This window comes from Oreochromis aureus, linkage group 17 (assembly GCF_013358895.1).
Source record: "Oreochromis aureus strain Israel breed Guangdong linkage group 17, ZZ_aureus, whole genome shotgun sequence".
NCBI lineage: Eukaryota > Metazoa > Chordata > Actinopteri > Cichliformes > Cichlidae > Oreochromis > Oreochromis aureus.
Window position 1 is genome coordinate 1,283,355 of NC_052958.1, and position 16,128 is coordinate 1,299,482.

Below are 16,128 nucleotides of genomic sequence, written 5' to 3' on the forward strand. Positions count from 1 at the left end.
TTCAGATGCTCCATTTTCTTGGCAAAAACATGACAATAGGACTGCATATTTTATATGCATGTGTATCACCTCTGATTGCCATCTTGTGCAAAAACCTCCACACAATATTATCTTTTAATTAGCTCTTAACCACAGCACCAGTCCAACACTCTTCCATTTACTGAGGAGATAACTAGAGAGGCAATCAGGCAGACGAGTCAAACCGCTGCTGTTAATTACCCACGCGCACATAATGAGACAGAGTCTCTGCTTAGCTCCCACAATCCAAAGCTTCCCCACACTCCGCTGCTTCACCAGCTCCCCACGGCCCACTAAAAGTGATCTGCTTTTTAACAAGGGAGCGGAAGCTTGCAGCTTAACTGCAGCAAACGCTCAGACGGGAGTGCCTTTGTGGGTGGGAGGTGAGTGAAGGTGCACTTTTTTAAACAAAGAAATGTCATTGGGAATTCCAGAGGGCAAAAATGTCTGAAACATTCCCCAAACAGGAAGCGTGCAGCTCATTTTTATCAGCGATGGCACCGACAAACTGTGGTTCTGTTACTTAGTTGCAATAAGATCAAATGAGATGAAACTTGGCAAAGTTGCTATTAATTCAGCATTGAGTAGGTTGATAGTGTATCCAGACACGCACTACATATCACAGTCTACTGTATAATTTTACAGCACAGAGGGACCCGACACACAAACTCTGATGTTCGTTATAGTCACTCAGTTATTAATAAGACAGGAAGACTACAAGTCGAGGAAAACTGAGCTGTTCAAGTGGAAAGAGTTAGCAGATGAAACATTTGTTCCATTATAACACAGACCTTTAGCTTATTTCATCAGTGAAGGAGCATTTTCCCCTCAGTCTGACCACCTCCACTCCACTCAGCCTCCGAGCTGCCATCCACTCAAACTGGGACATTATGTGAAACTAAGTGCATAAAATAATACAAATGATCTGTCTAATACAAAAGGATAATAATAATAAAATCTCATCTTGAATACAGTTCAGCTACCTAACCCAACTTCATAGTTACAACTATTACATACTGCCCTGTAACTCATGTTACAGAGCGGCTGTAGCTCAGGAGGGAGAGCAGATCATCTACTGATTGGAAGGTTGGTGGTTTGATCCCTGGCTGCTCCAGTCTGCATGCCAGAGTAACCTTGGGCAAGATACTGAAGTAATCAGATTATTAATGCTCAACAAAAAACACAAAAGTGTAAAAAAAAAAAAAAAAAAGTGTCTGATGAAGTGTTTTGAGTGCTCGTGTAGAAAAGTGCCATATAAGAAGCAGTCCATTCACATTTTACAGTCGGTCTGTCAAATAAGCTTTGACGTCACCTACACACTCTCCTGTTATAAGGAAACGAGCACATGTAGGAGGTTTTGTAAGTTTCAGTAAAGATACCTGTCGGAGTCTGAGGTAGAAGGTCTCACTGAAGGTCTTGCGGCTGAAGTACCAGAAGCGCTCGTTTGACGGATAGACCCTGACTACAGTTTCCAACAGGAAGCGAACTGGCTCCACCACTTCGGTCACCACCAGGTCCACCGCCACCGTCATAAAGATCTGTTTATCTGCAGGAAAAAGCAAGCATGATGAGAGACTGGTGCCGTCTCTTTCTTTGTTACAGTTAAGCCGTGGGTACGATTGACGGTCAGCTATAGGCACAGTTCAGCTTTCAAAGCATTCAGAGCGTCGCTGTGTTCTCGTTGTTTTTAAATGGTACACCGGGCACATCACATCAGCACCTTTCTCAGAAAACACAGACAATAGCAACTTCAGAAACAGTCAAATCTCACTCAATGGATCCAGACATGCACATCTGCTGGGTTCCACTGTGAGGCAGAAAATCCACACATCCTGCAGGGAAGCCACACCCCCTGGTGGATAAGCACTCCAAGTTCCCAACATGTCTGCAAGTTCAACTGTTCACTGAAAAGTTTACACTACTAACTAAACCCAAAGCTTAACCAACCACTTCTAAACAGATGTTTTGATTTATGCAACAACATCTTCATAACAAAAAGCTCCAAATGAACAAATCACTTAATGCTTCTGTTCTGGAGACAGCCTCATTATGAAAGAGGAACAAAAACAAAAGGACAACGAGGCAGGAGACGTAGCGACACAGCAGGGAGGTTTTATTTTTTGAATCAAACCGTGAAGGAGCCAAGTGCATTTGTTAACTAGCAGCAAAAGAAAGTTGAGCTATGGTCGATTAAGTCTCCTGACTGCACAGATTGTTATTAAAAGAAGTCCATAAGCCTCGTGTGCACCGACACTTCCACACCGTTACAAAATGTTTGATAATGTTTGAGATGTTTCAAATGCGATTTTCTTCTAATCTGTCTTTTTAAAGGGTCGGCACAGGTCACTAAAAATGAGCATAAAGCTAGATTGATGCTCACCTGTACAGAGTTCATCTTCACTCCCTCCATCAACATCAACTTGCATTAAAACCTGCAGGTTTCACTTGCAGGAAAAGTCAGAAAGCTGCTTTTAATTGGATTTCTTGTGAGCATCCAAAGCTCAGTTACCCCTGATGCTCGACACAATTTGTTTATGTGTCCACATGTAAAACATGCCAAGCCGTAGGTCACACGGCCGGCTTCCACACAGCACAGAATGGATTAAGGCAATTATCACACCCACTCTAGTGCGAGCGCTTTCCCAAATGTGACCTTGGGCTTTTAGCAGTCGCACTGACAGTAATGTATGGAAATAAATCCTGTTGCATTTGTATTTTTTGCAAACAGATACTCGTGGGCTGTTATGCTGTTCAGGGTTTTCAGGGCAAGAATGCAAACTGCAAACGCAGCCACTTTTTTGGCTTTGTAACATATAAAGTATCGCAGATCAGTGTTAAAACTTTATCTTCTATGAAACTGGCACAAACCAAAACAGGTCACATCGAGCCAGAAGGAGAAAAGAAAGAAAAGGAGCCATAATAACCTTTAGGCGTGTCTTCATTCAGTGGTTGGAAGGCCGCCATGTTGGGGTTCCAAGTTCCTGTGATAACGTAGGCCTTCCCGTCAGAGCTCTTCCCCATCGATTCCTGTGTACGGATTAACCGGTGGATTATTTTCTTGTAACAATCTTCTGGTTTAACAGTGAGCCGAGTTAGAGTTTGTGCTGCTCACCATCTCTAGTAGATGCATGTCACTGTTGCAGACTTTCTGTCCTGGACTCAGCAGCATCCCAAAACACCTGGAGGGAAGACGCAGGAGGTTCAATCCACAAATCAATATAAGCTGCACAGATACAGTCTGCATTCAGTCTGCTGAGGCTGCTCGGTCGAGAAAGGCAAGAAACGACACAAACAGCTCAATGAGCCAAACTGCACTTTTATACGGTATAAAATGCTAAAGCTTAGGTAACTCAGTAAGATGGCGTTGGTGAACAATGATTAACAACACCAGAAGAAACTCCAACAACAAGAATTAAGAAAAGTTAGAAAGTCAAGTTTCCTGTTCTATCATACACTGAATATTTGTGTAACTCCTGCCTGCTTTCAGTCTAACAGCCCACAGCTCCCCGACTGCTGCTCGCTGTCCCCTGGAGGACCCAGACAAGCATACATGACCATTTAAGGACGTCTCCTCACACTCGAGCTGAACCAATAAGACTTCCATAAAGTCTGTAATGCTGTTACTTATCCTGAAGTGACAGTGGACTAAAAGCTGAAGGCTAAGATTACATTTGAGGAGATCGGGGCATAAGTGCAGCGGGGTGCTGCTCACCTCTCGATGCCCAGCTCCTTGTTACACATCTGTTGGACTGAAACCACGACCTTCTTTTGGACAGACTGTCTCAGCTTGAAGTAGAACTTTTCTCTGTCCTTCGGCACGGGGCTGTAGGGAGCAAGAAGGATGAATTACTACACAAGTCCAGAGGGATGACTGCATATGCAGTAATGCTCACGTTAGTGCCGTCTGTAAACTTATTTTCCTGATCTTTTCTCTGGGGAAATTATAATAATCTGAGCGTAACTGTTAAAACATTACAAGTCCTCTTTTCAGTCTCCTTCATGTGCCGGATTCTTCACTTCATCACATCTCAGAAACCAGATGACAGCATGAAAATGAAAATTGATCTCTACTTGTAATAAGACGATTTAAGATAAGTTTTATGCTCTTTGCAGGTGAACAATACCAGATAAAATACATTAAATCTGCTAACATCTCTGCCATTCTGACAGTCCCGTGATGAGGAGAGGGGAAAGAAACTACACATATGAAATGCAGGTGTGTTTCTGCACGTGTGATCATGTACTTGTAGTTGCCTTTGCCATCATCCTCTTTGATCTCCAATGTAACAGTGAAGGTATAGAGATCACCGTCAGGTGGACTGGACAGCGTCGTGTCCCTGATGTCTGCTGGTCGTGAAGAACGCCGAAAGGCCGTAGAGAAGCTGTACAAGATACGACTGACCTGGATGGACGAGGACAAGAGAAGATGGTCAATGAGGGAGGAAGCTTTGCAGGTAAAGATGATTAAAAAGACAGCATGAGTGATAGACCACGTATGGATCACCTACAGATGTAAAATAAATAAGTCTGTATACACAAATGAAGAGCTGAGCAAGAAAAAAGACAACAGCGCCCTCAGCTGGTTGAATAGTGTCAGTGCTTCTAATTCTGTGGCATGTTTACATAAAAATACAGCACATATACAAAACAAACAAACAAAAAAACAAAACAACCAAAATATCTGTAATAACACGATTTCCTGTTCCGAGCAACTCTCAACTTGCACAGCTGCAAAAGCCCTAAAAATGTGCTGAACCTTCAGTCGTCCAGTGGAGTTCTTGTTTTAGAGTCTGTATGTAGGTTCGACTGAAAGAACATGCAAGCCACCTCCAAGCTGCTCGTGAAACCCTCGTCTGCAGCTTCTGGACAACACAAAAGGTCCAACAACCCAACATTCTCACTTCTCTTTAAAGACTACAGCGCTCTCTTTTCCATTTTGTTACACTATAATTATGTAGGTAAATCACTGCAACACGACAACCCACACATCTCGCACCCGTTCTAAGACAGCCATAGTTTGTAGCCCAAAAATATGGACTATTATGAAATGGTCAAAAACCTTGCAGGCTGTAGGCTGACTGTGTCAGTGTCTGTTTGTCAGCCAGTTAAGGTACAATATTATGTTGGTGTCTGCTCAAAACAGTCATTTAATCAAATATTTCATTGGCTGCATCAACAGGAGGGTCTTCGTGGAGTAAAATGGGATTGATGCTGCAGTTTGTCATGAGAAGTAAAACACTCACAGCTTCCTTGATGTGGCAGGAGAAAACATGAATCTGGAAGTCCTCCGAGCTTCGGTAACTCTCGGTGAAGGAAAAACAGTCACTTTCCACCGAGCCCTCTTGACCTCGAGCACAGAACAGCACCTTGTAGATCGGGAAGGAGGCAATCTCTGTGCCTGTAGCCTGGTCCACAATCCTGGAGAATCACAATTCATTCTCAGACTTTCAGTGTAAAAGCACATTAGACTTATAAATATATTCATCTGTAATGTACTTAATTTCTAGAAATACATTTATACCAAGTTTCATCTATTTTTCCCCCAATTTCCAGCCCCCGAAACCCCACAGCAATTACAAACTGCTTGAAATTAATCATATTCTCTAAATTTAAAAAATGTATATAGACAGAAAAAGTGCTTTAAGCACATCTATTAAAACATTTCATGCTCCCGCTGATCTCTGCTCAGGTCACTTCATCTGTGACTAAACAGCCTTCAAAAGGTGGAGAGTCCTCTAACGATTTTCATCACTAGTTAATCTCTCCTGGTCTTCATCTCACTTATCTGTACAGTCTGGCTGACCTGACAGAGCCCTCAGGACCACAGGGGACATGCAGCGTGATGGGGATGGGGATGGCGCTTTCGGCTCGCAGGGTGGCCATGGCCCTCTGTGCCTCCGCCTCATTACGAGGGGCTTTGACCCAGGTGCAACCCAGGTAGGACAGCTTGTTGAACTGCACACTGTCCTCCTCCAGGACCGTTGGGCTTTGTGGTGGTGGACATGCTTCTGTCAACAGACATGAAGGTTTTTGGTGTTTATTTTTCTTTTGACCCGTGTCAGTATAACAGCTGTTTCACTAGCATGTAAACATAGCAGAGAGGAAACCACAAAAACACTGAGAAGAAGTAAAGATGAAAAGAAGGTGAGAAAGAATGACACAGGAAGTGTGTGTGTGGGGGCTGGGGAGGGGGCTCTTCTCTAATAGGACTTTTAATCCGGAACTTAGAAACTCTGCAAACAGGAAGCAGAACAATGCAAGCTGCAGCTGGACTTCCACTGCTGAGTGGCTCTTATGCTACATCATGCAAACCGTTTCCTCTTAGCTCCCTCTGCAGCTGTGCAGCAACACTGCTTCTGAATCACTGGCAGCTTGGAAAATGAACGAAACAATATGAACCAAGTATGCATTTATGGGACTGAATATCGTTTTGTACGTGTAAGGTAGGTGTCAGTGAAAATGTTTAATGTGGTCCATCGTTTGGTCCCTGCATTCACTCTCTGCCAAAACATGCCAAAGCATGGAAATAATCCTGTGTGGTTTAGCCAAGGGAACGAGGAACCCAGCAGTGGTGAATGTTCTGCACTATAATCTGCACACTTTAAACATCACTGCCGTCCCGTGAGATTTTCACCAAGGAGCTGGCAGGTTAAAAACCAGCCTGACGCTGTGTTCCAACAAGGACCTTTGTCAGCTAATGGTTGGAACTGTAAACACTGCTTCAGAGCAGAGTATCAGTATCATGGGTCAAAGTATCAGAAGTGGCAACATCAGAAAGTTAAAAAAATATATTTATCTTACTAATTTTAGCTTTTCAAACATATAAAACTTCACCTAAATCGATATCTCTGCTTTGATCTGCTTCTGTACTCACCGACCTCTCCTTAAGAGAGTATATTTAAGGTTAATAAATAAATTAATCTTTCCTCCATGTACAAACCAAAATGTCCTTGCTAATGCACACATGGTTAAAGCAACATCAGAGTTCAGATAGCAGCCTTGCTAATCTGATATCATTAAAACTGGATGTGTGTGTTTATATATCTTTGTGGGGACCACAAATTGGAGGTTTACCATGCTTGTTGGGGCCAACAGCCCTTATGGGGCTGGTAACACAAATTTGAAGAGTCTTGATGCATTCTCAATCATCCAGGGAAGTAAATCTCCAAAAGTTGAATCTGTTCATCTGGACGTAGCGTTTTGTGGGAGAAACGTTTCGTCACTCAACGCTTTCTCCCACAAAACGCTACGTCCAGATGAACAGATTCAACTTTTGAGACAAGTTTGAAGACATTTTTCAGACTCAAAATGTCGCTTCTGTGTCAGGGTTACAGTTCGGTTAGGGTTAGGCATTCATTTTTGATGGTTAGGGTAAGCAGCTAAGGAAAGCATTATGTCAGTTAGATGTCCCCACAAGGATATGAATACACACACGTGTGTGTGTGTGTGTGTGTGTGTGTGTGTGTGTGTGTGTGTGTAGGTGTGTGTGTGCAGCACACAAATTAATGTTTTCAAAGCAAGAATGTGGAAACATTACTTCTTTTGTGCTGCAGCGTTTACAGCAAAGCGAGAACAAACACTGAGTGTGTTCACATCACTGCAATAAATAATAATCACTGTCCCACGATGTTATAAAGATAAGCTTTACAGAACAAAAGTGCCATATACACCATCCATCCAGTAACAATGACATTGGTATGTTTTGATTAAACAAGTTACCTTTCAGGAGAATACTGGAAATTTCCAAGTATCAGTGTTACTACAGTATATTGTGTAATAGATTTACCTTGATATCAACGCTTTTCGATTGGGAGAATGAAAAAACTAACAGACCTGAAAGGTCCCGAATCTGTACCTGCAGGCTGGGTCTGTAGGACTCGACTCTCTGGTTCCTTGTGCTTCTCCATCTTTTCCACATTGCTCTTCTCCACCTTCACTTCATCATCGTCATCCAACACCTCCTCCATAGCTTTTTCCAGCTGTTCACTCCCATTCCAAGACATCTTAGTGAGAAAGAAGCAACACAAAATGTGAAAGTTTAAAGAGGAACAAGGAGAGATGAAAACTGGGCGGAGCAAAGGTGACGAACCAAACAAAGAGGTCTGTCTTTAACTGATTTAATCAGCTGACATCCCACAGAATTGCATACAAATGCAGGTATAAACAGTCACGATGAGTGGGGATCTAACTAATCAAACTGGTGATAACCTAGGCACATGTAGCTGCAAAACCAAAAAGCTGATTGTAAAACCAGGAGGACAATGATGCTCAAATGTGCCCGGCTTTCAGGCAGCCAAAAAAAGAAATCGATTAAATATGAAATTGCATCCATATGTGGTTCCGACCTTGAGTCTTGGTTTTCCCTCAGAGCCCTGCGGTGAGCCTGCAGAGCTGGACTGCACCAGAACAAACTCCTCACTAGTGACGGTGGCCACGGACTCAGTGGAGCTGCTGACTTTGCCCAGTGAGGAGTTGTCATCCATGGCTAGCCGCTTTCTTGAGGGCTGGCCAGGGAGAACAGGGTAAAGCTCTCCCCTTCCCTCCTGTGTGCCCAGCTCCAAAGGAAGGTATCCTGCATACACAACAAAGAGCAACACAAGACCATTCAGGTGCTCTTCTTACAGTTTGGTAAACAGCATTTAGGTTTTGAAAGCCTGCGATGCATTTAAACACACAAGGCAACACGAAACCACAGTTTTGCAACCCAAAACATAAAGTTACAAGAACCTAATCCAGGCACCCTATCATCTTTGACTTAATCCCTGCCTAGTAGTTTGGAAAATTTGTAAACCTAACCTCAGATCTGCAGTTGCTAAATTCCTAAGATTGTTTGCATGCCCTTGGGGTGTGATTAAAATCTCTTAAATCTCTCATGTGCCATTTCCCTGAGAGCGTCGCTGACGGGCCAGGCTGGCAGCTGAACAGGGTCGTTGGGCTTTCCTTAATCACAGTTCAGACCAGATCCATTTTCCACATGGTTAAGACGCAGCATGCTGACCATGGGCATCTTTATCATTCAGCACCTCCCCCCTTTCTTTCTTACTGCTGCACTACTACTCTGTCATAACCAAAGAAATATTGACAGTCATCTCTAAACTACTTCCCTCGCACCCTTTTATGGAGCAAACTTCATAGGCTCTTTTATTTTGCTGTGATTCAGCAGAATTGAGTTTTTCTGTAATCCATTTCCTGCTAACTAAACAACAGATTACTCTGGCTGGTGATTACTTATTGTTAGGCTAACATTCGTTTCTATCCGATGCCCTTTTTACTTTGCATTTGTGGACACGTGTGTTAACCACAAGCACCCACAAACACAGTCTGGACCTCCGTGCCAGCCCTGCATGTCACACCCTGCTCCTTCAATAACTGTACTGGGAGTTGTTCAACACCACAAAGGAGCATGCCCCATGCAGAGCTGGTTGATATGCGGTTATATGCAAGCGCAGATAACACACTCGCATTCTTCAGCGTACAATTAAGTTTGTGCAACTGTTTACATAAAAGGTAACACCTTCATTAGCAGTTAGGCAAAGCTGAAAAACAGCCGGTCACACTTGACTCCCAAAAAGGAAACTATTTTGGTAATCAGTCAATCATTTGCTCTATTATCTGCAGCTAAACAGCATAAAATTAATTAGTTTAAATCTGCAACTGAAACTTTTCTCTGTTTTGTATAACTGTAACCTGCATGCATTTGGATTTTTCTGTATCATTTTAAACTTCATAAAGTTAGACGTGACCTTAGGCAAACCCAACACCAATGCATCGTGTTAAATCTATTGTATCTAGTGGGGTTTTGCAGCATTTATGAGGACACTGTGGGGCTCGGCGGCGAGGTGCAGGGTGCAGGGTGGACCCAAGCCTTCAAATTGGCAAATGCACATAGTCAAAGTAATGAAAGAGGTTATTCATTCACACAGAGTGAAACGATTACATGCAGACAGAAGGCACTCATTCACACTAACCCAGGCAAATTATATTCATACATGCATGTGCACACAGACACAAGCAAACACAAGAAAAGCAACGGGGTCATGTGCTCCATTCAGACTTATTCAGTTACACAAAGCACAGAGGACACTCCCATTGATTCGCTTACGGAAGTAGCTGCAATGAGAAGAACCAGTGAAACACAGACAGTGCTGGGAAAGTATGTCATTTATAGCAAAAGCCTCCTTTGCTTGTGTTGGACCTTACTCATGCTGAATCTGAGGCGTGTGCTGAACATACTCACTATTAATCATCACTGTGCAAGTACAAGTCTCCATGTTCCACACAAACAGTCGAGGAATAGAAAAGCAACACAGCACAGAATCTCCTGTATTTGTCAACAAAATTCCTTCTTTTATAAATAAAACCAAACATTTAAGAAGGTTCTGAGGGTAAAAAAAATAAAACAAAGCTTATGACTGTTGACTAATTTATCAATCATTACCTAATTTTAGATCAGTAAGCCAGTTGGTCATTTCAAACCTTACTTCCTACACATCATGCCGTTTCTGCTAAGGCTGAACCGTCCCTTCCAGAAATCTGCACCCAGTCATTACCAGCCTGTTCAGCACTGACCCAGATGATACCAACAACTGCCTGCATGGAAACTGTGAGTTGCCAGTGGGTTGGACAGACTGCGCCCACATTAGCTGGGCTCACCAGCCACAATATGTCTGTAAGGGTGAGTGAGGGCGCTCGCCCTGCTGCTCTATCGCAGATACAACACCGTCAACATTTTTATCTACAGTGTGTGACCTGACCCTGCGTCCTGGATGAGGGTGGAAACAAACACTTGTGACACTTCACTTGAGGATTGGCTTCGTCTAATCCTCGCTGTTCCATGTGTTTTGGCATCTTTAGCTGCAGCTATCATTGCAACATGTCTCAAAGCATGTCTCCATCGCATAACTTATTGTGTCTTAGACGACGTGGCCAACCCGCCATCTGCTCGTTTGCCTCCTGTCATTGACAGAAAGATTAAGTGCCATAAGTGTGTTGAATAAACCTGCCATTGTGCCACAGCAAACCTGTTAACCTGGTACAAAACATAATAGATTGAAAGGGTTAGGTTAGGGTTACTATTTTAAGAGCGGATAAGCCGCGTTTCCTTGTAGATGCAGTCATTTGCATTGCCTGCATCTACATTTCAGCCAGTGCACCTGTGTTATAATCAAGCATATAAAAACTGCTAACTGGGTATGTGTTGGACAGGTGTCTCATGTCTGACCAGGTAGCCTCTTTCTAGGATTTGGGTGTGGCATTCACACTGACAAAAGGTTCATTTCCCTGTATCCATGTTCCTGCTAAGCCAACTGGGCAAACTGACTGATTTCATTGATACAAGTAACCACAGTCAGGTCTGACATCTGACCATGACTGAGACATCTCCACACAGTCAAACAAAGACAAAATCAGTTAAACCAGCTCTGAAGTTTGCTGGTGAATACAGCAGGCGTTTTGCCTCTTAGTGACACCTGACACCTGTCACTGAATCACTTCCCGTTAGGTCTGACACCACAGTTATTTTCATGCAACTTCTGACGTTTTTGTTTATGACACTTTCAAAATTACCTCAACCGGCACGTAGGAAGTTGAGGGTTTCACACTTCAGTGTACTTTTTAGACAACGTGTGCTGAACACTGTACATCACAGCAGCACATCAAGAGCTTTTTAGTAAAACTAAAATGGGAAATGTAGGCCAATTATTCCAGTTATACTGGTTAGCTTTCAGAGCCGCTGTGTTAAAACACTTTTTAAAGTAAGCCAAAGAAACACCCTTGGTTTGAAGCCAGGGACAAAGCCCAGCCTATCATGTGTTTATTCCAGTTTAATGATACCGCCACAGCCTACGCCAGTTAAAGCATACAGAAGCTTGATTGTTGTTAAATACTACCTGTTTTTCTCCATGTCAATAAAATTTTACTATCTTTTTATCACTGATTAATCTGACAGTTATCACGTTATACGTGTGTGCAAGTACCTCAAAAAAGATTCTGTTACAGGTCATCCTATTTAAGGCTTTTCCCCATAAAGACTCCCATCTGATGACTCCACACATCCCACGTGGCAAATAAAAACCCCAAAATACTTTGTTAACTCTAACTGGGAATCACTCTGAAGCTGAGGAACTATGTGCAGTTCCACTCAATAAAAGTGGCTTTATTGACTCGGACAACAGGACAATAATTGTGTTTGAGGAAACAACGCTTTTTACAGAAACACATGAAAAACGGACGTTTGTATCACAATAAAAATATGATGAAGCCAAATCCAGTCCCAGGAGACACGTGGATTTAGTTAAAAATAACAGAAAATAAAAATGCATATCAGGACGTCACAATCAGCTGCTTCACACAGCAGCACCCGCGAGTTCAATGGTGAATCTACAAAGAATTACGAACAAAGGCATTAGATGTCCTTTGTAGTAAAGCAACGCGGCTCTTTCCTTAATCCATCCATTCTCTTCTGCTTATCCAATTCAGGGTTGTTGGGGAGGATAGAGCGTATCCCAGCTGCCACAGGGAGAGAGACGGGGTCCACCTGGACAGGTCACCAGCATGCCGCAGGACTGAGAGGCAGACGACCAGCTGCACTCACATTCAGATCTACGGGCGATTTAGAATCACCAATCAACCGAACCCCACCGAGTCCCTGTCTTTGGACTGTGGGAAGAAGCCCGAGTACCCGGGGAGAGAACCTGTGCAGACACAGGGAGAACATGCAAAGTGTACACAGAAGGGCACCAGGTGGGTTAGAACCTGGTACACTCAGCTGTGAGGCTAACCCCCATGCCACCTTGCTGCCTTTAATCAGACTTTGAAAACACTGACACATCACTTCACTTGTTTTCCTCTCCAGCTGGCCACGAAACATGATATTCCACTCATATCGCCAACTAGAAAACAGCAGTATCATCGCACCTCCTCCCTGTGTTCTCGCACAGAGCAAAACATTATCATTTACATCTTTTAAAAACCACCTAGCGCCCAGCCTGAAGCAATCTCACACATCCAGCTGCGGTTTGTGGATAAAGTCCTGCATGTTGAAAATAACTGTACTGATGATGTCATCCTGGAGCTGATGCACAGACAGGGGAACAGATGCTGTGACACTACGACAGCAGCTGGGATGAAGTACAGACACATTAGTTTGAACCCTCAGCTAAAGCTTTCTAAACGACCTTTCTGAATAAGACACGTTCAGGTGTTGGCTCGGAGATCTTTGCACCGCCTTCACCTGACAGTGTTTGTGGTTTGACACTCACAGAAATGTTTTATCCCGTGTTAAGGGGAAATTCTCTCGTTAATTACTGCAGTAAACTGTTACTGCTCCTCTCACCGATGATGACTACAGGCCCGTATGGAGCACATCACCACCACTGCAGGCTAGCTCGGCATACTTGGCAGCTTTCTTCTTTAAACAGCAGTTTAACGACAGTTGAATGACATCGGCATGGCATCACGCCAGAAACGCATCTCAGCTGCTGTCAAACGCACATTTGTAAAGCGAACAGATTTCCTTCACTAGCTAACTGAGCGCAAACGACAGGCGGGCTAACTTATCCACAGAGTCACGAACACCACGCTGACACTAACACAAACTTGTCACCAGCACAACTCGAGACAAGTAGCTAGCTGTCAAAAAGGTGAAGGCAGGGTTTACATTGCAGTACCTGTACGTGCCAGGCTACATATAACAGCTAAAGCTAAGTTTGGCTAACGCTAACCAGCTCGAAGTCCAACACACTCGGACCACCACTCGGAGGGAAAATGAGGGGGGAGAAGAAGGAAAGCGCCATTCGTGTAGTTTGTGAAGGTAAATGTGACAGTACAATGACCACAAGTGTTGATAAGAGAGCTGTCAACTTACTTGTTTTCAGCCTCAGAGTTGCCTGCTGGAGTTGCAACGAAGATCGTGTGTGTTTGAGATGAATCACTCGGGAATCACTCGCTTTCCGGTTTGGAATTTTAGCGTTATCTCACGCATGCGCTGTGCTCCTATAGTCTGGCTGTAGTAAACTGTATATATTTCTACATCCTTCGTTCGTGTAATATTACCATATTACAAAATATGAAAACATATGTTTGTTTTTGTTAAACACGTGGTTACAATTGACTGAAACACAGACTAAATAAAGAGTTTGTTCTGCATACTGATGACGTTATCTTGTAGTGGTTGTGTGCCTCATGACAATGATTACCCGGGGGTCAAACTTCATGCGGTCAGAGCGGCTCATGATTAAAAACGTTACTGAAAACTTCATTTTCTTTTCTGCCCTTTACACGTTTGACTGATTCTGAGCTGAGCATGCATGAATAAATATATGACTGACTAAAAACATGCAATAATACACAGAAATACAATAAGGTAAGGTAAAAACAAAGTTTATACATAAAAGTGTTTCAGTCACGTTGAGGTCTATAGGCTCTATGCTTTTGTATCCAGCTATGTTTTTACTGCATTCAGTGTGTTTGGGATCATAGTCATGCCCAAAAATGAAACCACTGCCAATCAGATGCTCCTCAGATAGTGTTGCATGGTAACGGTACTTTTCCGAGTCCATAATTCCATCATTTTTTAAAAAGATCTGAACACAACTGGCTGAAATGTATCCCCAAACCATGACAGAGTGTCCAGCATGTTTTACAGATGGCTGTAGGCACTCACTGTTGTACCTCTCTCCTGGCCTCCAGATATACTGACAACAAGTGTTTAGAACAAAAAATGTCAAACTTGAATCCATCACTCCATAAGAGCTGTTGTGCAGAGTGATTTACAGTCCAGCTCTTCTGTAATTTGGTGTATCTCAACCTTTTCTCACTCTTTCCCTTCCTTAAAAACAGCTTCTTGACAGTCGCCCTTCCACTAAGACCGTTTCCAACGAGGCTTCAGTGAACAGTAGATGGATCGACTGAAGGGCCAGATGCATCTTTAAGGTCCTGTGTCAGGTCTTTTCAGGATTTTTTCCTATTTCTGAAGGACATGACTTTTAGATTCTGTTCATCTGCTGTAGCTTTTGTAGATTCAACAAAATACTTTTTTTTTTAATTTCAAGAAAGTCTGTCTCCTTTATCAGGGTCTCAAACTTAAATGATCTGTGGGTCACTGCTGGCACAGTCGTCTCATTGGAGGGTCACTTTAGTGTTCAAGTGATGCAAAACAAACAAACAAGAAAACAGCAACAAATATTTCCCAAAATGTAGTGTTTGCTTTTTTTTAACTTTTCAAATATTGTATAACAAGACAAAACTGCAAACATGAATACAATATTTTCCCCTCACTCTTAACTGAAGCCTTTCATTGAAATACCAAATAATCACACTGGACCTCTCTTTCACACGTGGCAGCACTTCTGCTATGATTATGTTCATATTTAATAAAATCAAAATGCAGACATAAGTGACACATGAGTTTGTGACTCTCTCACTGAGCTAACACAGCCAATCCCTCAGCATGTTTGTGCTCTCTGCTCATGTTGCCTTCATATTCAATCAGTTTTGGCTTTTTAAAGTAATTATTTTAACATTGCACTCCAGAATAAACAAATCCTCCCTAACAAAAAAGTCAATTGCATTAGATTTCTTCACGTCAACATACGGGCCACAAGTAGAGGTGACACGCCTGCCTTATATGAAAAGAAACTTTTGTATATATATTCAAGATTCAAGATTCAAGAGCTTTATTGTCAATACAACAGTATACACAGTATACAGTGTACCGAAATTCAGTTTCACCCCAAGCCCCCCATCGAGCATTTATAAGTATATAAAAGATATATCCCCAAGAGATATAAAACTAGAAATTACAAATAAATAATGTGCTAAATTTTGGTAAAATGAAGGGATAAAAGGTAGTAATTACTAACTATACAATACTAACTGTACGATAAACAAAGACAGGACAGAGACAATACAAAGTGGATTGTGCAGTGGTTCTGAATACCAGGTTCAAATTATTGTTAGGATATTATAGACATGTGCAAGAAGCAAAATGTGCAAATGTAGTACAGTTTAGATGTGCGTTCAGTAACTAACTAATAATATGTATATATATGTGTGTGTGTCTGTGTGTGTGTGGTCTTGTGAATAACCACACAAAAACTCAATTTAAGCAGT

At 42.5% G+C, this 16,128-nt stretch overlaps 1 protein-coding gene across 3 annotated transcripts in view; it reads right to left on the reverse strand.

Annotated features, from left to right (window-relative positions):
• Positions 1-13,988, reverse strand: part of rabgap1l (RAB GTPase activating protein 1-like) — a 106,104-nt gene extending 92,116 nt beyond the window's left edge. For 2 of the 3 annotated variants that reach the window (XM_031739759.2, XM_031739758.2), the window contains exons 1-10: positions 13,883-13,987; positions 8,364-8,590; positions 7,874-8,021; positions 5,822-6,026; positions 5,262-5,436; positions 4,263-4,420; positions 3,731-3,841; positions 3,131-3,197; positions 2,943-3,045; positions 1,398-1,564 (exon numbers count right to left, since the gene is read on the reverse strand). In XM_031739759.2, coding sequence (XP_031595619.1) covers positions 1,398-1,564; positions 2,943-3,045; positions 3,131-3,197; positions 3,731-3,841; positions 4,263-4,420; positions 5,262-5,436; positions 5,822-6,026; positions 7,874-8,021; positions 8,364-8,501 — 1,272 coding nt within the window. In that variant the 5' untranslated portion in view covers positions 8,502-8,590; positions 13,883-13,987. Of the gene's footprint in view, positions 1-1,397; positions 1,565-2,942; positions 3,046-3,130; positions 3,198-3,730; positions 3,842-4,262; positions 4,421-5,261; positions 5,437-5,821; positions 6,027-7,873; positions 8,022-8,363; positions 8,591-13,882 lie in introns of all 3 variants that reach the window. The other variant, XM_039600622.1, reaches the window with a different exon arrangement.
• Positions 13,989-16,128: the final 2,140 nt, after the last annotated feature.